At 38.5% G+C, this 21,764-nt stretch overlaps 1 protein-coding gene across 6 annotated transcripts in view; it reads right to left on the bottom strand.

Annotated features, from left to right (window-relative positions):
• UBR2 (ubiquitin protein ligase E3 component n-recognin 2) overlaps positions 1-21,764 on the bottom strand; it is a 126,256-nt gene that overhangs the window by 6,978 nt on the left and 97,514 nt on the right. For 4 of the 6 annotated variants that reach the window (XM_047797107.1, XM_047797108.1, XM_047797110.1 and 1 more), the window contains 11 exons: positions 19,758-19,861; positions 18,979-19,057; positions 15,796-15,944; positions 15,389-15,444; positions 8,142-8,238; positions 7,833-7,900; positions 6,479-6,614; positions 5,621-5,711; positions 4,431-4,561; positions 3,319-3,427; positions 243-299 (listed from right to left, as the gene is read on the bottom strand). In XM_047797107.1, the coding sequence (XP_047653063.1) occupies positions 243-299; positions 3,319-3,427; positions 4,431-4,561; positions 5,621-5,711; positions 6,479-6,614; positions 7,833-7,900; positions 8,142-8,238; positions 15,389-15,444; positions 15,796-15,944; positions 18,979-19,057; positions 19,758-19,861 (1,077 nt within the window). Of the gene's footprint in view, positions 1-242; positions 300-3,318; positions 3,428-4,430; positions 4,562-5,620; positions 5,712-6,478; positions 6,615-7,832; positions 7,901-8,141; positions 8,239-15,388; positions 15,445-15,795; positions 15,945-18,978; positions 19,058-19,757; positions 19,862-21,764 lie in introns of those variants that run through there. The other 2 variants (XM_047797109.1, XM_047797112.1) reach the window with 2 other exon arrangements.

The raw sequence follows: 21,764 nt of genomic DNA, 5'->3' as shown, positions 1-21,764 counted from the left end.
AAAAGGACCTATATTTTTTAAAAGCAAACATTCCAAAATAGAATAATTGTTATTTGTTTCCTCTGCAGAGAATGATGCACTATATTTATGTCCATAATTCTGATGCTTTTACAAACTCTCATCATTTTGATTAACAAGAAAAGAGTATGAAGGCAAGATGTCTTGCCTCTGGGATCCCTGAAAGACTTAGGATGGGAGGTCACTTTTGAAGTAACACAAGTCTTTGACAATCTTTAACTTACCTTATAGCATCTCTTTCACCTTCCATGTACCTTTTAACTTCAGTGTTATGACACCAACTTTAATGTAAATGGGGGAAAAAACAACATTTTTACTTTTGGAGGGCTAGAACTAAAAAACGTTCTTCTCTAAATCAAGTAAGAGAAAGACAATTTTCTTGGCCTACTATATTTACCTCATCAAAAGAAACTGGTGGACTACCACATTTTACCTGCAGCCTTTTTTTTGTGGCAGGGGGTGGGGTGGTTAACCCGTGCCACGTGGAAGTTCCCAGGCCAGGGAATGAACTTGTATCACAGTTGTGACCTACACCACAGCTGCGGCAACACCAGATCTTAACCCACTGTACCACATAGGAACTTCCTACCTGCAACTTTTAAAATTAGAAGAGTATGACCTCTGACTTTCTTTTTTTTTTTTTGTCTTGTCTTTTATAGGGCTGCACCCTCGGCCTATGGAGGTTCCTAGGCTAGGGGTCTAATTGGAGCTACAGTTGCTGGCTTACACCACAGCTCATGGCAACTCAGGATCCTTAACCCACTGAGCAAGGCCAGGAATGGAACTCAACCTCATGGTTCCTACTTGGATTTGTTTCCGCTGCATCATGATGTGAACTCCAACCTCTGATTTTCTAAATGCAAGAATACTTAATATGAGTTCCTGTTGTGGATCAGCGGAAATGCATCTGACTAGGAACCATGAGGTTGCAGGTTCCATCCCTGGCCTCGCTCAGTGGGTTAAGGATCCTGAGTTGCCATGAGCTGTGGTGTACGTCGAGGATGTGGCTCGGCTCTGAAGTTGCTGTGGCTGTGGTGTAGGCCCACAGCTACAGCTCCGATTCCACCCCTATCCTGGGAACGTCCATATGCCATGGATGTAGCCCCCCCAAAAGCCAAAAAAAAAAAAAGGATACTTAATATAAAAATTTCTGCTTACATATACTATTACCCCTCTAATCTGGACACTCTGAAAAACAAGTCTGAATTAATGAGAGGCTCTTATAATCTAGAGTTATAATGCCATATAAAAACATTTTTTTTAGGAGTTCTCATCGTGGCTCAGTGGTAACGAACCTGACTAGTACCCATGAGGATGAGGGTTCGATTCCTGGCCTTGCTCAGTGGGTTAAGGATCTGGTATTGCTGTGAGCTGTGGTGTAGGTTGCAGACGCGGCTCGGATCCCATGTTGCTGTGGCTCTGGTGTAGGCCGATGACTACAGCTCCAATTAGACCCCTAGCCTGGGAACCTCCATATGCCGTGGGTACGGCCCTAGAAAAGGCAAAAAGACAAAAAAAACCCCTAACCAAACAAACAAAACAAACAAAACACACATTTTTCTAAATTGTGCTAAAATATACAGACCATAAAACTTACCATTCAAATCATTTTTAAGTACAGAGTTCCATGACATTAAGTATAATGACATTGCTGGGCAACTATCACCACCTCTGTCTCCAGAACTTTTTCAGCTTCCCCAAAGGAAATTCTGCCCCATTTCTTCTCCCCCCTCCTCTACTCCTAACTCTGGGCAACCACCATTCTATTTTCCATCTCTATAAATTTAACTATTCTACATACCTCATATAAGTAGAAACACAGTATTTGTATATGGATACAATTTCTCAACATCCCCATCAACATGAGGATTACTGGGAGTTCCCACTGTGGTTCAGAACCCGACATAGTGTCTATGAGGATGCGGGTTTGATCCCTGGCCTTGCTCAGTGGGTTAATGATCCTGTGCCACAAGCATAGGCTGCAGATGCAGCTTGGATCTGGTGCTGCTGTGGCTATGGGGTAGGTCTACACCTGCAGCTCTGATTCGACCCTGAGCCTGGGAACTTCCATTTGCAGCAGGTGGGGCCCTAAAAAGAAAACGAAGAAGAAAAAAAAACAATTCCCCCCCCCCCCCCCCCCGCCCCATGAGGTTTACTGTTTGCCTTTTCCATCACAGCAATTCTAATGGGTATGGAATGGTATCTCATTGTGATTTTCATTTGTTTCCCCCGATAACTAGTGATGTTGAGTATATTTTCCTGTGCTTACTGGTCATTTGTATATCTTCTTTGGAGAAGTCCTTTGCTCATTTTTTAACGGGTTGTTTGCTTTTTTTGTTTTTGAGGTGTAGGGACTCTATAGATATATATATTCTGGACATTAATCCCTTATCAGACACATGATTTGCAAATATTTCTTCCCATTCTGTGGGCAAATCAACTAAATTTTATTCTTTTTTTTTTTTTTCTCTTTTAATGGCCACACCCATGGCATACAGAAGTTCCCAGGCCAGGGTCCACAGCTGTAGCCTATGTGGCAATGCCAGATCCTTTAACCCCCTGTGCTGGGCCAGGGATCGAACCCACACCTCTGCAGTGACTGGGACTGCTGATGTTGGATTTCTTAACCCATTGTGCCATAGTGAGAACTCCCAAATTTTATTTTATTTCATTTTTTGTCTTTTTCTCCTTTTAGGGCCGCACTGGCGGCATGTGGAGGTTTCCAGGCTAGGGGTCTAATCAGAGCTGTTGCTGCTGGCCTACGCCAGAGCCACACCAACACCAGATCCGAGCTGAGTCTGTGACCTACACCACAGCTCACGGCAATGCTGAATCCTTAACCCACTGAGTGAGGCCAGGGATCGAACCGGCAACCACGGTTTCTGCTGCACCACGATGGGAACTCCCCGAATTTTATTCTTAACTTAGTCACTAACTTGACATGATTGATAGATCAATTTCTAGAGACTTTAATTTTCCCAAATATAAAGTGAGGGTATTGGACTAGATAACCTTACAGTTTCTTTCAGTTTCAAAAATCTACAGAACACAGTCCTTAATAAGTAAGTTCATGTAAGGAAATAAACATTTCTACCACTACTCTCCTGGAGCAAATCTGATTATGCTATTCACTAGCCTGGCAAAAATCTTACCATAAAGGTAAATCCTTAACTAAGAAGGCCTCACCATTATGGTTTGAATCACATGGATTGAATTCCATAGGGCTGAGAATTTTCTAAAGTATGTGATAAACTCATTAGGTATATTCCAATATAAAGAAGGAAAGTGTATAATCATTACCTTTCAATTAGTAATTTCATTATCTCCTTATTTTCTTGAAAAAGGCAAATGAGGTTGTTTGGCAGGGAAAGATAGTTACATAACTGTTCAAAATGGCTGGTTCCAGAAGCTGCAAATAGAGAAGAAAGAATAATGTATATAACAACTAAGAGTAGATCCTACATGAGAGTAAGCAACAGCAGAATTTGAAAAAAAAAAAGAAAAGGTGCAACACGAAAGTGTTCAGTTTTGCTAGGTATGTAATATGCAGGAAGTTAAATAAGATGGTACATGAAAGGGAGCCACAGAAAATGGCACAACTGGAAGTGGAGTCAGGTGACTCCTGTACCAAACGGTCACAATTTCTTGACATTTCAGTTTTATCATTTGAAAAATGGTGTACTTGCATGATACACTTTATGGCGTTATTTGTGAACATTAAATGACAAAAAGAGTAACATATACATGGCCCTGGCAACGTATAAAATAGTAGAGATATATAAGATGATTTAATGAGAGATGAATCTAAACACTAACTTAATCATCACTGCAAAGTCTCCACTATTCTCCATGATGCCTGGACAACTAGCTAAATGGAGATGCTAGTCAATAAACTTTTAGAGAGCAGCATTATATGGAGGTGCCCCATGCCTGGCACCATGAGACACAAAGATACGGCAAACATGAAGCCTACCTTTACACTACTTCTGTGAAATGAATCGAAACAGAACAGAGAAAACGACTAATAGCAAATTAATTTCTATATTATTATTTATGTGCAATCATGGGTATTCTGAACTTCAATGCCACATGTTTCAAGTTAAGAAACCCTTGGATTCATCAGTTTTCACTTTTAAAAATCTGAAGAAGCCATTTTATGAATAACATATAATTGAATACTTTAACGTCTGAAAGCAAAACAAGTACATTTTTGTACGTGTACAAAATAGTACATTTACTGAGATCCAAATAAACTCAGATATTTACATAAATATGCACTTAATTCTATAATTGTGTACACTATGTTCTAAACTTAAAATCAGTTTTAATTTTTGCAAATAATTTAAATTCTTAAATTGCTGGAGTGAAAGACTACCTAAATTTTCTACATTTTGAAGCAAATTAGAAATTACCTTGAATTTCGGGTGGAGAAGGAACTCCATTTAAGTAATGGAAAAACAAAGCAGAACATCTCAGAAATGGCATGATTCCAGCTCTGACATTCCTCCACAGATGCCAACCGGAGGGTATTTCTTTCAAGGCACTAAAAAAGAGAAAAATTATAATTGGGAAATCTAATTGAAAAAAGGTTATTCTAGTGCTAACACACTGTGAAAAAAGACAACTGCTCTTTGGACTTGATGGCACATAGGCTTAAAATGAGTGGGTAGCCCTGACTATTATAGGATGTCACGTATAAATGGTGATATTGCCTTCAGTGCTGTTACTAAAATTTATAAAAGTAATACAGCTACACAAAGAGAAAACCTGGAAAAAGAAAAACCTATCCATTATTCTGTAACTTTATATCAGCAGGCATTATTTTGGCAAACTATTTTCATACTAATCTGTCCTAAGAGTTGTCACTGTAACATATGAAATTTAAAGTAAACATGCTTTTCAGAATATCACAAACCATAATTTTTATTGGAATTTTAATATTCTGGATAACAACAATCATAACCTATACTAAATTACTCCCCTATAAGCAAATACTCAGACTTGCTTTAAAATCTTTGCTAAAATAAGTAATGGCAGTGTACATCTTTATGCCTATAGGTTTTTCTATAGTTGGATTATTTTGTTAGTGTGGATTCTCAGAAATGGGATAACTTAGTCAAAGAAAAAATAGTACGATTCTTGACATATACTGCTAAAAAGTTAAGTGAAACTGTTGTAACCAAAGGACTCCAACAACATGTCAGGTTCTAAGAATGTCACTGCGCTTCTGCCAGTCCTGGGTATTACCTTAAAAATGTATTATACCAATTTGCATTTTCAAATTCCTAGTAAGATAACATATGCTTTAGAACAGCACTTTCCAAAGTTAGTTCCATGTTTCCACTAGTCTGTGCCAGATGGATTCTCTGAGCAAAAAAAGGGTTCCATGGCCAAATAAACGTGGGAAGTGCGGCATGATCACCCCTCTCTGAGTTTCCAATCATGTTAGTGTATTAAAAGTTCAGGAGTTTTGCAGATCACTCCATCTTCTTTTTTAAACATGTCAACAGATAGCAGCTTCCCTTATTTAACAAATGCATTCCTTTTTCCTGCTATTGCCTTATTTGGGGAACTGCCTATCACGTAGAGATTACGGTCTCACCTTCCTGTACACTGGTGAAGCGTTTTATACAGAGCAAGAACTGCTAATTCTTCTTCCCCACCAGCATTTTCTTGATCCATGCCATTCTCTTCTGAAAGACAAGGAACCTCAGTGCTCTGTATCTGCCAATGACCACATCACTTAAGCACTCAAATACATTATACACTCATATGTAATATGAAAATACTCCCACAAAACACACAGAACTTTCATTCTTCAGGTGTGAGCACAGTATTAATCTCCATCATAACAAGGTGCCTCCTAGGAGATAAAACCAGTGTTCCTCAGGGTGCCAGGTAGCAGGCTGTGAGTAAAATCAGCTAAATATGCAGTCTGTGGTACCCAAATCCTACTGAACTTACGAAATAAAAAAGTAAAAACATTCACATTGCTAAGGGATTTTCTTTTCTTTTTTCTTTTTGGGCTACACCTGTGACATATGGAAGTTCCCAGGCTAGGGAGAGGTTGAATTAGAGCTGCAGCTGTTGGCCTACACCATAGACATAGCAACTCCAGATCCATGTCGCACCTGCGACTTATGCTGCAGCTTGCAGCAATGGAGGATCCTTAACCCACAGAGCGAGGCCAGGGATTGAACCTGCATCCTCATGGATGCTAGCAGGGTTCTTAACACGCTGAGCCACAATGGAACTCCCTAAGGGATTTTAACAGAAAGGAAGTTGTTTGAAAATTTTTCACATGAGGACAGGTAGGTTTTTATCACTTACTATTTACTACTACAAGTAGCCTAATTATAATTTATATATTATTCTCATCCAAGCAAACTTATCCTCTAATACTTTTTAAATCGAAAAAAACTCAAGTACTTCCTTCAAGACTCTGACAAAAAGGAGTTACCTGTACATGAGGTAAGTAAGATCTGTACGATGTGTGCCATAGTAACCAGATGGAAAATGTGCAGGTCCCCAGTGCCAAGGCTGATCCCTGAAAAATCCTGACAATGCAGCGCAGGGAAGGAGAGCACCAAGCCCACCTGGATGCCAAACACAGAGGGTCAGACAGAGCGCCTTTCCTTTCCCAGCTGAACACATTGCCATTTTCTTAATGTCATCACTTTGTGAGCTCAGCCTCTCTCCTTAAGAAATTTTTGTTCATAAAGAGTGCATATTAGAAATTTCACTATGCTTAACTAAAGAAAATTATTTAAAGCATTATTATTTCATATGATGGGCATTATTATTTCATTTATCTGGTGATTCTTCTATATATAGTTTATTGTTAATAATAACAAAAATAACACTTGAAATCCTTCTAGGCAGTGAGCAGTGGAAAAAGCATGAGTTTTGAATCTACAAAGGTCTAGATACAAATCCCAGATCCTCTTACGCGCCTTTTAGACAAATCCTCTGAGTCTTGGTGTCCTTTGGCAAACTTGGATAATACATACATGTTTTAGTACCTGAGGAGTAAGGCTGTAAGGACTAAATGCAGATGAAATGTGAAAGCAGCCAGGTACACAATAAATGCTAGCCCACTTGCTAGCCTCCTGCTGCCTGTACCGTGGTATCAGTGGTGGTGGTTTTCATAGGAGCAACGGGAGCAGTAACAATGGCTAGCATTTACTGGGAAACACATTGCTCTAAGCTCTCCGCATCAATTATCTCATTGAGTTTTGACACAATCATGTCAGGTAGGTACTAACCAGTTTAATGGCACAGAAGCTGATGCCCAAAAAGATTAAGGGGGCAGCACCTGGGGCTGATGAGCCTGGCAGCACACTCTGTGTCCTGCATAAGGGGACCTGGTTGAGGTGGGGCTGAAGTTCAGCCGCCCACTGCTTGGCCAGTGCTGTGTCTTGGCACCAGACTGCACCTGCTCAAAAGACATGTCTTTCCCTAAATCACACAAAGAGATTGTCACCAGGTAGTGTGACTACAGGGCTGTATCTTTTCCAAAGCACCATATGGGTCAGCAGCAGCCCTTATATTACTAGTGTTTTTTATTTCTTTAGAGTATAAAGCATAGAGAGGTTACATTACTGACCTCAGCCACAAAGTAAGAGATACTGGATTAGACACTTAGATCAAGTCTCTCAACTATATTCCTTAACATTTTCTTTGAGGATCCTCAGAAGTAGTAAGAGTAACAGATGATAATCCCTTTTGTGTGCCAATATACTACTCAGCAAGTCTAATACAAAGCTGTATAGTATGACGAGGAGAATTTCAAACACAAATTACAAGATACCCACCAATAAATGAAACATGTCGATATCTAAAATGCATGGAAGGTCTCCAGAGCTGTCACCAGGCACCAGTGCTAATAGTTAGAGAAAAATACATAAGCATATTTTATATGCCAATATAAGTATTAAGTTATTTTTAAAATGCATATAATCTAGTTTAATTTTATTTTTTGCAAGCTATATATGAATTCATAAGCTTGAACTTGTATGTAAGATATAGTATTACTAAAATATTTCTTTCATAATGGAGAAGTTTCACCACTAAATACAAAATTACAGAAGATGAGAAGATATGGTACATGTATTAATACTCACATGCAAAAAGTTTACAGAAGTGTCCTTGCACCACTGAAAGGGAGGCCACTGTCCAATGTGCTGCAGCAAATCTTGTTAGCGACCTAAGACAGTCATCCTGAAATAAAGAGACTGACATAGTTAACAAAGAAGCCAGCCTATGAAGTAGTTCGCCTCTTTCAGGAATGCTTTTTCAAAGCACAGCTAGTTTAAGCAAAGCTGGATGCATAAAAAGTCTCTCCAGATGGAATGGATCTGAATCTATGACATCTTTTACGGCATGTCTCTAATACGGAATGAATGGAATGGAAAATATCTAATTGTAAACTGAATAAAACAAAGCTAGCTCCTTGTCACCACTGCTGCTGGTTCACTACTGAAAAGTTAAGAAGGATACATGTGCCAAGACAGCAAACAGAGACTCCCAAGATTGTGATACAATATTTCCATTTATTCTAAAGAGATACTTTAAAATGTAGGAAATACTCTAAATATGGGGGAAACTACGTGCAAGAAAATGGTTGTACAAATCAGGATATCTGTAAACATCAAAAACTGTTTTGGGAAAGGAAACCATAAAAAAACACAAAAAGACAACCTACGGAATGGGAGAAAATAGTTTCAAATGATGCAACGGACAAGGGCTTAAACTCTAAAATATACAAACAACTTATACAACTCAACAGCAAAAAAAAGCAACCACCCAACTGTAAAATGGGCAAAAGACTTGAATAGAAATTTCTCCAAAGAAGATATACAGATGGCCAACAAGCACATGAAAAAATGCTCAACATCACTGATTATTAGAGAAATGCAAATCCAAACTACTATGAGATACTGCCTCACATCAGTTAGAATGGTCATCATTAATAAGTCCACAAATAACAAATTCTGGAGAGCGTGTGGAGAAAAGGGAACCCTCCTACCCTTTTGGTGGGAATGTAAATTGGTACAACCACTATGGAAAACAGTATGAGGTACCTCATAAAACTAAATATACAACTACCATATGACCCAGCAATCCTATTCTTGGGCATATATCTGGACAAAACTTCCCTTGAAAAAGACACATGCACACATATGTTCACTGCAGCACTAGTCACAATAGCCAAGACATGGAAACAACCTAAATGTCCATCAACAGATGAATGGATTAGGAAGATGTGGTATATATACACAATAGAGTACTACTCAGCCATAAAAAAAGAAGAAAATAATGCCATTTGCAGCAACATGGATGGAACTAGAGAGTCTCATACTAAGTGAAGTAAGTCAGAAAGAGAAAGACAAATAACAAATACCATATGATGTCACTTATATCTGGAATCTAATATATGGCACAAATGAACCTTTTCACAGAAAAGAAACTCAAGGACTTGGAGAAGAGACTTATGGTTGCCAAGGGGGCAGAGAAGGGAGTGGGATGGACTGGGAATCTGGGGTTAATAGATGTAAAATATTGCCTTTGGAATGGATAAGCAATGAGATTGTGCTGTGTAGCACTGGGAAGTATATCTAGTCACTTATGATGGAACATGATGGAGGATAAGGTGTACAGTAGAAAGTTGACAACACTGTACAGTAGAAAGTTTGCTGTACAGTAGAAAGTTGACAACACTGTAAACCAACTATAATGGAAAAAATAAAAATCATTAAAAAAATGTTTTGGGGACTGTGTAGCTACAATGAGAAAACTCTTAATATAAAGTGAAGAATATATGCTAATCCCAAATGGGGACCTGCTGTATAGCACAGGGAACTCTACCCCATATTCTGTGATAATTTATGTTGGAAAATAATCTGAAAGAGAATGGATGTGTGTATACGTTAACTGACTCTCTCTGTTGTACAGCAGAAAGTATTATGGCATTGCAAATCAACTACACTTCAATAAAACTTTAAAAAATGAAAAAAAGGTGAAAAACATAGCAGGAACACAGCTACATGTAAACAGCTATTAGAATGAAGTATAAACATGCTAATGAAAAAAGATGAGTGTTGACTTAAGTTTTTTTCTTCCTGCTTAATTCTCTATTTTCCCAAATTTCTGTGATGTTATTTGGTTCAATAGATATTGAGGACCTACTACAGTCTTGGTTTTGAAGATCTTAAAATGAACATCCCACCCCTGCCCAAGAAGCTCATGGCCTTGGGGATGGGAAGCAGAAGAAAAGTAGGGAGGGGACACTAAACGAGGCAGTATCATAGATGAGGGATACCCTACTGCTGGCTCAGAAATTTCCCAGGGAAGGCAAAGCTTGAAAAGCTTCTTAAAGAGGAGCTGTCTGCTCAGGGCACTCTAGCAGAGGCAAAGCCTGGGAACTAGCATTTAGGGATCAGCAGTGATTCTGCAATCCTGCACTGTGGATATGGGGATTGGTAAGTGAGTGATAACAGAGAAATAACATTTAAGAGATATGATCAGAGTTACTTTTTAGAGAACCTCTCTGGTAACATATTAGGGGAGAGTAAGATGCAGGGTAAGAGACAGTTACAATAAATCTAAGAAAGATATGGGCCTGAATCAAACCAAAGTGGATTCTTCAATTTGAGGCACCGCTAGGAGATTCAGGTGAAGAAGATAAAGCAGGCAATGAGATAATAGATCTGGTTTGGAGATTAACAGGTGGGCATCATTTAGATATAACTGAAATCAGAGGCAGAGATGGGGCTGACCAGGGAAAGGTTTCAGATGACTGAGTCATGGGCTGTACTCTAGGTGTTTAAAATAACATTTACAGGACAAAGGATGGAAAGCAAATTGAGAAAGAGCTGCCAAAGAGGTAGGGAGAAAACCAGGAGTGTCACAGAAATCAGGCAGAAAATGAGTTTCAGAAGGAATTTGGTAACAGAATTAAGTAAACAGAGATGTCATAGAAGGGCTGAAAAATGTCCACCCACAATGATGACAAGATCATTTGGTAAACCTGGCAAGAGGTGTTTCCAAAAAGTGAGTTGGTGAGGGGTGGTGGTGGTGAAGCCATACTGCAGAGAGCTGAAAAGTGAGGAGTTAGCAAGAAAGAGGAGCACGGTAAAATAAGTGAAAACCAATCAATCAATGTATTAATTATTTGACCACACTAGCAGATGCGGAGTGATCTGAGCCATAGCAGTGACAACAATGGATCCCTAACCCACTGCGTCACCAGGGCAGACTTTAAACAGACTTTAAAATAATGGCTTGCTTGGTCATAAAAAGGAATGAAAATGCTAGGGTGACAGAAGGAAGATAACACTGAGGGCAAGAGTAAGAGGAGGAATAAGAGAGCACACCTGTGAACCAGGGACATGATAGGAAAGAGGTGGAAGAAGTGATGCCTGATTGAGAGGAGATGAATTCCAAATAGATGGAAAGATAAGCCGCCTTATCCAAAGGTCCCTTACTTCCGATACAGGAGAGAAAGGTCAGTGGAGGTGTACATAAGTTTGAAGAGTGGGAGTCAAAAAATTAGTTCACCCCAATGGCTAAATACTTAAAAAAAAATTAAACACAGGGACTCCTGTCATGGCACATCAGAAACAAATCCGACTAGGAACCATGAGGTTTTGGGTTTGATCCCTGGCCTCGCTCAGTGGATTAAGGATCCGGCACTGTAGTGTAGGTTGCAGACTTGGCTGCGACCTGGCGTTGCTGTGGCTGTGGCTGGCAGCTGTAGCTCCGAGCAGGCCTCTAGCCTGGGAACCTCCATATGCCAGGGTGTGGCCCTGAAAAAACAAAAAGATAAAAAGACAAAAAAAAAAATTAAACCCCTCAAAATTTTAAAGATTACATTTTAGAAGTCCTGCATAACTTTGATACCAATGCCAGACAAGAATATTACATGATACACCTGACCAAGGAGGTAAAGGACCTATATGCTGAGAACTATAAAACTTTAATCAAAGAAATCAAAGAAGATGTAAAGAAATGGAAAGATATTCCATGTTCCTGGATTGGAAAAATCAATATTGTAAAAATGGCCATATTACCTAAAGCAATCTACAGATTCAATGCAATTCCCATCAAATTACCCATGACATTTTTCACAGAACTAGAACAAACAATCCAAACATTTATATGGAACCACAAAAGACCCAGAATCGCCAAAGCAATCCTGAGAAACAAAAACCAAGCAGGAGGCATAACTCTCCCAGACTTCAAGAAATACTACAAAGCCACAGTCATCAAAACAGTCTGGTACTGGTATCAAAACAGACAGACCGACCCATGGAACAGAATAGAGAATCCGGAAATAAACCCTGACACCTATGGTCAATTAATCTTTGACAAGGGAGGCAAGAACATCAAATGGGAAAAAGAAAGTCTATTCAGCAAGCATTGCTGGGAAACCTGGACAGCTGCATGCAAAGCAATGAAACTAGAACACACCCTCACACCATGCACAAAAATACACTCAAAATGGCTGAAAGACTTAAATATACGACAGGACACCATCAAACTCCTAGAAGAAAACATACATAGGCAAAACACTCTCTGACATCAACCTCATGAATATTTTCTCAGGTCAGTCTCCCAAAGCAATAGAAGTTAGAGCAAAAATAAACCCATGGGACCTCATCAAACTGAAAAGCTTTTGCACAGCAAAGGAAACCCAAAAGAAAACAAAAAGACAACTTACAGAATGGGAGAAAACAGTTTCAAATGATGCAACTGACAAGGGCTTAATCTCTAGAATATATAAACAACTTATACAACCCAACAGCAAAAAAGCCTATCAATCAATGGAAAAATGGGCACAAGACCTGAATAGACATTTCTCCAAAGAAGATATACAGATGGCCAGCAAACACATGAAAAAATGCTCAACATCGCTGGTTATAAGAGAAATGCAAATCAAAACTACCATGAGATATCACCTCACACCAGTCAGAATGGCCATCATTAATAAATCCACAAATAACAAGTGCTGGAGGGGCTGTGGAGAAAAGGGAACCCTCCTGCACTGTTGGTGGGAATGTCAACTGGTACAGCCACTATGGAGAACAGTTTGGAGATACCTTAGAAATCTATACATAGAACTTCCATATGACCCCGCAATCCCACTCTTGGGCATCTATCCGGACAAAACTCGACTTAAAAGAGACACGTGCACCCGCATGTTCATTGCAGCACTATTCACAATAGCCAGGACATGGAAACAATCCAAATGTCCATCGACAGAGGATTGGATTTGGAAGATGTGGTATATATACACAATGGAATACTACTCAGCCATAAAAAAGAATGACATAATGCCATTTGCAGCAACATGGATGGAGCTAGAGAATCTCATACTGAGTGAAATGAGCCAGAAAGACAAAGACAAATACCATATGATATCACTTATAACTGGAATCTAATATCCAGCACAAATGAACATCTCCTTAGAAAAGAAAATCATGGACTTGGAGAAGAGACTTGTGGCTGCCTGACGGGAGGGGGAGGGAGGGGGAGGGAGTGGGAGGGATCGGGAGCTTGGGCTTATCAGACACAATTTAGAATAGATTTACAAGGAGATCCTGCTGAATAGCAGTGAGAACTTTGTCTAGATACTCATGTTGCAACAGAACAAAGGGTGGGGGAAAAAATGTAATTGTAATGTACACATGTACGGATAACCTGACCCCCTTGCTGTACAGTGGGGAAAAAAAAAAAAAAGAATATGACATGAAAGTAATAGACCAATCTCATGAGCATAGGAAAAAACCCCAAATATAATGATATATAAAAAGGATACTCTACATGACCAAGTTGGGATTATTTCAAGAATGCAAGGTTGGTTTAACTATCAATATAAACTTGATCACACAAAATCGAATTAGTAGAAAAACAGATGAAGAGTCAATAGTGTGCCAAAGAGATAGTGTGAAGTATAAAGAATCAAGAAAGTGTGTAAGAATTACATTTAAAACCAGACAAACTTGGTTCTATACATTTGTGATTGCCTTATCAACATACTTATCAACTCTTATTTACTGTAGCAAAAAGTATCACAGCATTGACAGTCATCTCCCATCCTATGCATCATATATCATAGTTAAGACTACAGTGAACTGTGATCCTGCTGATTTACTACGAAGATATAATTCAAGGCTGGTTTTTTTTTTTTGTTTGTTCTTTTTTCTTTTAGGACTGCACCTACAGCATATATGGAAGTACCCAGTCTAGGGGCTGAAACGGAGCTGCAGCTGAGGCCTATGCCACAGCCACAGCAACTGCAGATCCAAGCCGCATCTTTAATCCACTGAGTGAGGCCAGGGATTGAATCCACATCCTCATGGATACTAGTAGCTGGGTTCTTAATGGACTAAACCACAATAGGAATTCCCAAATCCCCAGGGCAGTTTTAATATCAGGGTCTACTCCTCGATATTCCAATTTATTAAATACAAAGTGACCCAGGTATTTCTATTTTTAAAAAGCTCTAAAGAGTTAAGGCTCTTACATAAGTGGTTCTCAATCCTGGACCCAAGGGAAGCTTTAAAAAACTATTAATACCTGGGGCTCATCTCCAGAGACTCTGATTTAACTGACCTACAATAAGGCCTAGACATTTTTTTTTTTTTTTTTTTGCTTTTTAGGGCTATACCCACGGCACATGGAGGTTCCCAGGCTAGGGGCTGAATCAGAGCTGTAGCCGCTGGCCTACACCACAGCCACAGCAACACAAGATCCGAGCCACATCTGCAACCTATACCACAGCTCACAGCAACGCTGGATTCTTAACTCACAGGGCGAGGCCAGGGATTGAGCATGCGTCCTCATGGATGCTAGTTGGATTCGTTAACCGCCAAGCCACGACGGGAACTCCAGGGCCTAGGCATTTTTAAAAGCTCCCCAGGTGATTTTACATGAATAAAATTACATAATTTTGCTCTTACATGCACTTTTATGCTTGTAAGTTTGAACAGTAGGTAGTAGATGATGCTATCTGTCACTAACCACACTGTAAAAGTTAGCAAGCTTCAACTGCATTTTCCTTCACTTTTCTAGGCATTAAATGTACTTTTTTTTGACATTAACTTAAATGTGGTAGAGGGTATTTCTGTTCTGTGTTTCCAATTATAGCACTAAAAATTCAAGAACAAGCACTCTGTTTTCAATTCCCCCCATCTTTTTATGCATTTAAGCCCTATTTAAAAGAAAAATCATGAAAAAATGAGGTTTTTACCACAAAAGGAGTCAACCTCTGCTTAAACATTTCAAGGTTTTTTTGGATTAACAAAAGCACCCGAACAACCTAATTTCTACTCCACCATTCCTCAAATTGAGTAAACTGATAACTTACCAGTCTGCAAGGAAAAGGACCAAATAACGGTTTGTCTTCATCGCTTAAAATTCTTTCTGCAGATTAAAGATGGTTAAGATGTACATTTTAGTGCAAATTTTAAAAGAAGCAAAAAAAATTCTGTAGAATTCACAATATTTTCAAGTTTTGAAATCTCTAAGTCATTTCACAAGAATTAACTCTGGATGAGAAGTAAAAATGAAAACACATTCCCTCAACTAAAATGAGTTCTCTGTTGCTTTGGTTAATTTATAAACTGTCGGTCTAACATTTTGTCAGTACATTATATTTCCTGCTTCAAAGTCTTTACTTCTTTATATTGCTGCCCACTTTAAACATCTCATTTAAATACAGGATTCTACACACAATTCATGTCAAAATTAAAGATACAACTCTAAACCTCTTACCTATGCTTTGGATGGTGTACGCACAACTACCCCAGCACATTATGGGCACGCGGGGATCCTCTTCATTTGGATGAACCTTTAATCCCACTTTATAAGTAGCGGTTCCAAATGTTGTTAGCATTTCTTTTATACTCTCAGAATAAGGGTTCCTGAAGTGAACATGTATAACATTAGCTTAAAACAATGTGCTCCCATCAATCAAATGGTTCGGTTTCTTAACCGCTCTTTTCTAGGTTGGAAATGAAGCACTTAAATGATCTAAAGAGAGCTGTAAGAAAAGGGGGAATTAAAAACATGCAAACAGTCCCAGCCTGAGAGGAGTTACTCTCTACCTGGGTTGGCAGCAGTGAAGCAAAGGCCTGAAAACAAGGTATTAGGTGAAGTCTACATACTGAACCATGAGAACCAGGACCTCTTTCCCCCAGCTTGACAACATCAGCACTGCCATAGATGAATACCCACTGCCATAGATTCTAGTCTTTCCAGGGAAGAATCCTCTGGGAAAAGCCATTTTTACACACTGACACTTAGGGGTTCCATGTGAAAGACTGGTAGGGGCCTGATCACCTCACTCTGAGGCACACAGGTCAGCAAGCTCCAATCTGTCCACCAAGTATCCAGTGAGCTTATAGTGCCTTATTCTTGAATAGTCACCCAAGGATCAATAAACATTTAAGGAAGGAATCAAAGAAACATCAAAAGAAATGAGCAGAAAAAAGAAACTCAGGGAAAACAGAGATGGTGTAGCAATGGCAAACTTATCAAAAAGTTAGAAGATCAGTCCAAGAGGGCCAACTGAGCTAAAAGCAGGACTACCTCAAAGAAAAGAAAAACCAAGAGGAGAAAATTATCTAAGAAACAACATAAAAAATTCCAAGAACTGGGGTTCCAGACGTGGTGCAGAGGAAATCAATCTGACTAGGAACCATGAGGTTGTGGGTTCCATCCCTGGCCTCGCTCAGGATCCAGCATTGTCGTGAGCTGTGGTGTAGGACAACAGCAGCAGCTCCAATTAGACCCCTAGCCTGGGAACCTCCATATGCCGTGGGTGTAGCCCTAAAAGAGACCTAAAAAAAAAAAAAAATCCCAGAACTTAAGTACATGAATCTTCAGGTTCAGGTTCAAAGAGCCTGTTGAAAACAGCAAAATGAATGAATAAAGATTTGCATACCAAGGAACATTATAGAGAAATTTCAAACACTGGGGATTAATGAGACAATCCCAACAGTTTCCAGAAGTAATAAAGTTATAAAGGAACAGGAATCAGAATGGTAATAAGTTCTCAATGGGTGCTAGATGTTAGTAAAATAATATCTTCAAAATCTAGATGAGAAATGACTTCTAACCTATAAATCTATAAGCAAAACGGCCATCAAGCATATGTATTCAACAAATGTATTTTCAGACATGGAAAACTGAACATCCAGGCACCTTCTCTTAGGAATTTGCTGAGGGATGCAACATGAGGGAGTAAATTAAGAAAGAGAAGGAAACAAGATCCAGTAAATAAGAGGAACGCAGCCAGGGGAAGTCTCAGGGTGACAGCTGTGCCCTGTCCTGATTGGTGTGGGAGGACAGAGGCTGTGGGAGAAGGGTCCAGGAAAGAAGATCATCTGATGGATCTGAGCACTGACAGCTACTGCCAGGCATCTGTCAGATCCACCACAGCATTTAGGAAGGAAAAAAAGGGAAAGAAAGTATTACACACATAGAAAAACAAGTACACGGGAAAAATAAGGTAATTATTAACCATAGGAATGACAAAATCGTACAAGAAAGAAAATTTAACACACAACTTATCAGCAGAAACAACTGCAATATAAAAGTTGACAAAAGGAGTTTCCGTCATGGTGCAGTGGAAAGGAATCCGACTAGAAACCATGAGGTTGTGGGTTTGATCCTGGCCTCGCTCAGTGGGTTAAGGATCCGGCATTGCCGTGAGCTGTGGTGTAGGTTGCAGATGCGGCTCAGATCCCTGTTGCTGTGGCTCTGGTGTAGGCTGACAGCTACAGCTCCGATTAGACCCCTAGCCTGGGAACCTCCATGTGCTGCAGGTGTGACCCTAAAAAGACAAATAAGAAAAAAAAAAAAAATTAAATAAATAAACAAATAAAATAAAAGCTGACAAAAGATTTAACCATAAATTGTGAAATACCTCTATAGGGCGACTGGTGAGTAGTAATGAACAGGGTAGAGGTAAAAATTGAATCCTAAGTTACTAGTCAACATAAAGCCACTGTTTAAAAAAATGAAGAAGGTGTTCCCTGGTGGCCTAGCTTAAAGTTAAGGATTTGGCATTATCACTGCTGTGGCACAGGTTAGACCCTGGGCTGGGAACTTCCACATGAAGCAGGCACAGCCAAAAGACTAAAAAGAAAAAAAGAGAAAAAAAAATCAAGACATAGTTGATTAAGTATTTTAACTACAAATAATGAAAGTAAATAACAGAAAAAACAAAATGACAGGACTGGGGATGGGGAGGGGAAATGTAGGAGGCATAGGAGTGATTTTTTTTCTGCTTAAGCCTTCCAATACAATTTTTATTGAGTTGTTTAGTATGTGTCAGGAACAACTTGCAGGTAACTTAAATGTATCATGTCACTTTATCTTTGTAATACTTATGAGGTTGATATTATTATCTTACCTTTCCAGATGAGGAAACTGAGTGAGATACAGAGAGGTCAAGCAATTTGTACAAAGTTGCACAGATAAGCCGTGGTGGTGGAACGGAACAAAACAGTCTAGCTCTGTGCTATACTTTGTAACTTACTGGCTGTGGGGTTCAATAAGTCTGAAAATCCTCTGGTTTTGATCCTGGATTCTAAGAAGTTGGTGAGGCCATAAATAGAAATACTGAAGTCAGAAGGAAGCATGGGATCTGGTGGGGGAGCTGAGCTGCTTAGATTTAGAGGTGATGAGGTGCTGTCAAGGAAAGACAGCTAACGGGGTATAGTAGGGAGTCAGCAACACAGACTTGGAGAGGTTTGTGAGAGTTAAACATGCCAGGTAGTTCTTAGTCTTCTATCAACATGCCTGCAATAAATATTCTTAAGTATCCAAATTCAAGATCTATGTCTTATAACACTTTGCTCTCTAGCTTGAAAAGTGATTCTCTTACTAACTGCTGACTTAACTTTTCATTTCAAGTGGCCAAATTTAACAGGAATAAAATAATATACTCACTTAGGATGAAAATTGGGCCTAAATCCTTCAGGGAGCTGCAATTCATCCATATTTTCTAAATTCTTTGATGAGGCAATATCTACAGAAACAAGCATTTCGTACTATTATCGTTTAGTCCACAATATTTCTATAAATCTCAGTCATAAATTTCACTCAAAATTTAGGTCAAAGAAATTAAAAATGACAGAAAAATTCCCGTTATTGAAAATCAGTTTAACATTCAAAGCATGAGAAATACTCTTCTCTGGATGACCTAGGCACTTTCTTCAGTCACCTGTGCTTCTCCTGATAGTACAGTCACTAATACGGAGCCAGGGAAGGTAAGAAACAGAAGAGTATGCTATTTTGTTTCCTTAAAAACCAATGATAGAAGTTCCGCTCAGACCACTTTCCCTCAAGGTCATAAGTGCAGTGCATGTCTATGAAACTTGGGAAGCCCTTGGTAATGCCAACAACAAAGTGAGTCAGCCCACAGAGAACAAAGCCAGCTCTTCAATACTCAGTTACATCTCCCCCACCCCCAGAAGCTCTTCAATAAAATGGGGGAATAAGTGAGAAGTGTTTATTACAAACTTCACATGAGCTTGTGTGTTTTCAAGGAATAAGGAGTAATGTGGTAGATTAAATTTAGTTCATTAAGACAAAGAAAATTAGATTAAGTCAAATTTTAAAATGAGAAGTTTCACTTTTAAAATATTTCAAAACAATTTCTTCTGGAACTATATTTTTCAATGGTCTCAGACGTTAGGGAAAAATGAAAGCAGGTTATCAGAACTTACTAGGAGTACTTTCTTCTTTCCTAAGAACCTGTAATGCTTTTATTTGCTGAGATATTGTTCTAATCCACTGAGTCAGATTTGGTTGGTCTGAAAAATTTAACCTGCTAGAAAAGATTATAGAGAGTGTTTAGTATTCTGTTGTTGCTTAATTTAAGATACAAAAAGACTACTTAAATGATCACGGGCATATTTTAAACATACTTCAAATATTAAAAAAAAAAGCTAGGGGAAAATTTGTTGCTTTTAAAAAAGTCAGAATAGATATTTGCCAATGGAAATGAAAATATATAATTTACATTATTTGTCAGTATGATACTAACAATTATTAGCATCAAACTGAATATTTGTCAAAAATTTCACTTTTTCAGTCCTGGAATTTGCTAGTATTTCTTAAATATCACATCTTGACACTATTTACTGAATGCTTATTATGCTGCAAGCACTTAGTAAAGCATTTTACACTACTAGATTTAATCCTCTAAAATCTTTTGAAATAGGATATATTATTGTCCCCATTTTACAGATGAGGAAACTGAGGTTTAGAGCCATGTAACTTGTCTAAGGCCACATATGGGACAGATCTGGCATTCAAACCCAGCTATATCAGACTCCAAAGCCTGTGTTCTTAACAACTGTGCCATAACTGACTCATGGGAAAATAAACAAAACATGAACCAAAAAGTGATTTTTTTCTCTTCACATGCAGTGAATTCTTAACCTCATAACGACTAATTTCTTTATCACCTCAAATGCAGATTTAGGTCAGCACCATGATATTCTTTTACGATTAAAAAGCAGGAACTTGCATGCATATCTAATGGTATTTTAAGAACATTTTATGGTAGCAGACTGATACCATAGTTTGAACTCTGAAAACTGAAGAGAAGAAAACTGACTCTGCTTTGAATTAAACCCAAACGGTAGCACAGAAATAAACAGATGATTCATTTTCATAAAACTTAAATCAGTATTTGTGAATGTCAGATAGATACCATAATTCTAAACTGAGAAATAAAGGTCAAGTTTCAATAGAAGACACTATCAAATTTGTATTTGAAACGAGTATGTAAAATACTCCTATTAAGTAAAAGCACCTTAAAAATTATGAAATGATAAAAATTTTGCATCTTAACTACACTAACAGATTTTCATTTTTGGCCCAATTCTTTTTTTCCCCATTTTTTTAAAGTTTTGTTGAAGTGTAGGTGATTTATAATGTTGTTAATTTCTACTATACAACAAAGTTATTCAGTTCTATGTATACACATATCCATCCTTTTTTAGATTCTTTTCCTATATTAATTATCACAGAATTTTGGCCTAGCTCTTGAATTGGCTAGTAAATTATCAAAAAAAATTGCATTTAATTGTTAGTATGTTCAATAAAAATTAGTTTGAGCTGTCCTTCCTCCAATTTACTCAGAATCTCTTGAAAAGTATCAGGGAGCTATTTAAAGTGGGGTCTTAGAGAGTTCCCATAGTGGCTCAGTGGTAACAAACCCAACTAGTATCCATGAGGTCATGGGTTTGATTCCTGGCCTCACTCAGTGGGTTAAGGATCTGGTGTTGCTGTGAGCTGCAGACATGGCTCAGATCCCGAGTTGCTGTGGCTGTGGTTAGGCCAGTGACTACAGTTCTGATTTGACCCCTAGCCTGGGAACCTCCATATGCCACGAGTGCGGCCCTAAAAAGACAAAATAAATAAATAATAAAATTAAAAAAAAATAAATTGGGGTCTTAGAAATAACAGAGACAGTTTTCATGAACATATGGCAACTTTATATCCTTTATAGTGTTCATAGGTAACCAAGAAACTATTAAACTTTGGCCTGTTCCTTTCTAAAAACCAAAATCGTATCTCACCGGTCTGCTAGAAGAAATAACTAAATAAAAAGTTTGGAAAGTATTTGGAAAACATTATGCAACTACCTAGAATGATATCCCTACCCTGCCCTGGTTTATTATTTTGTTATCTTCAAAGGAGACTATTTCTTTGATATAAAGGCT

The sequence above is a fragment of the Phacochoerus africanus genome, chromosome 9 (assembly GCF_016906955.1).
Source record: "Phacochoerus africanus isolate WHEZ1 chromosome 9, ROS_Pafr_v1, whole genome shotgun sequence".
Lineage (NCBI taxonomy): Eukaryota > Metazoa > Chordata > Mammalia > Artiodactyla > Suidae > Phacochoerus > Phacochoerus africanus.
Note: the sequence above shows the minus strand (reverse complement) of the source record. Positions and strands in the feature narration are given on the sequence as shown.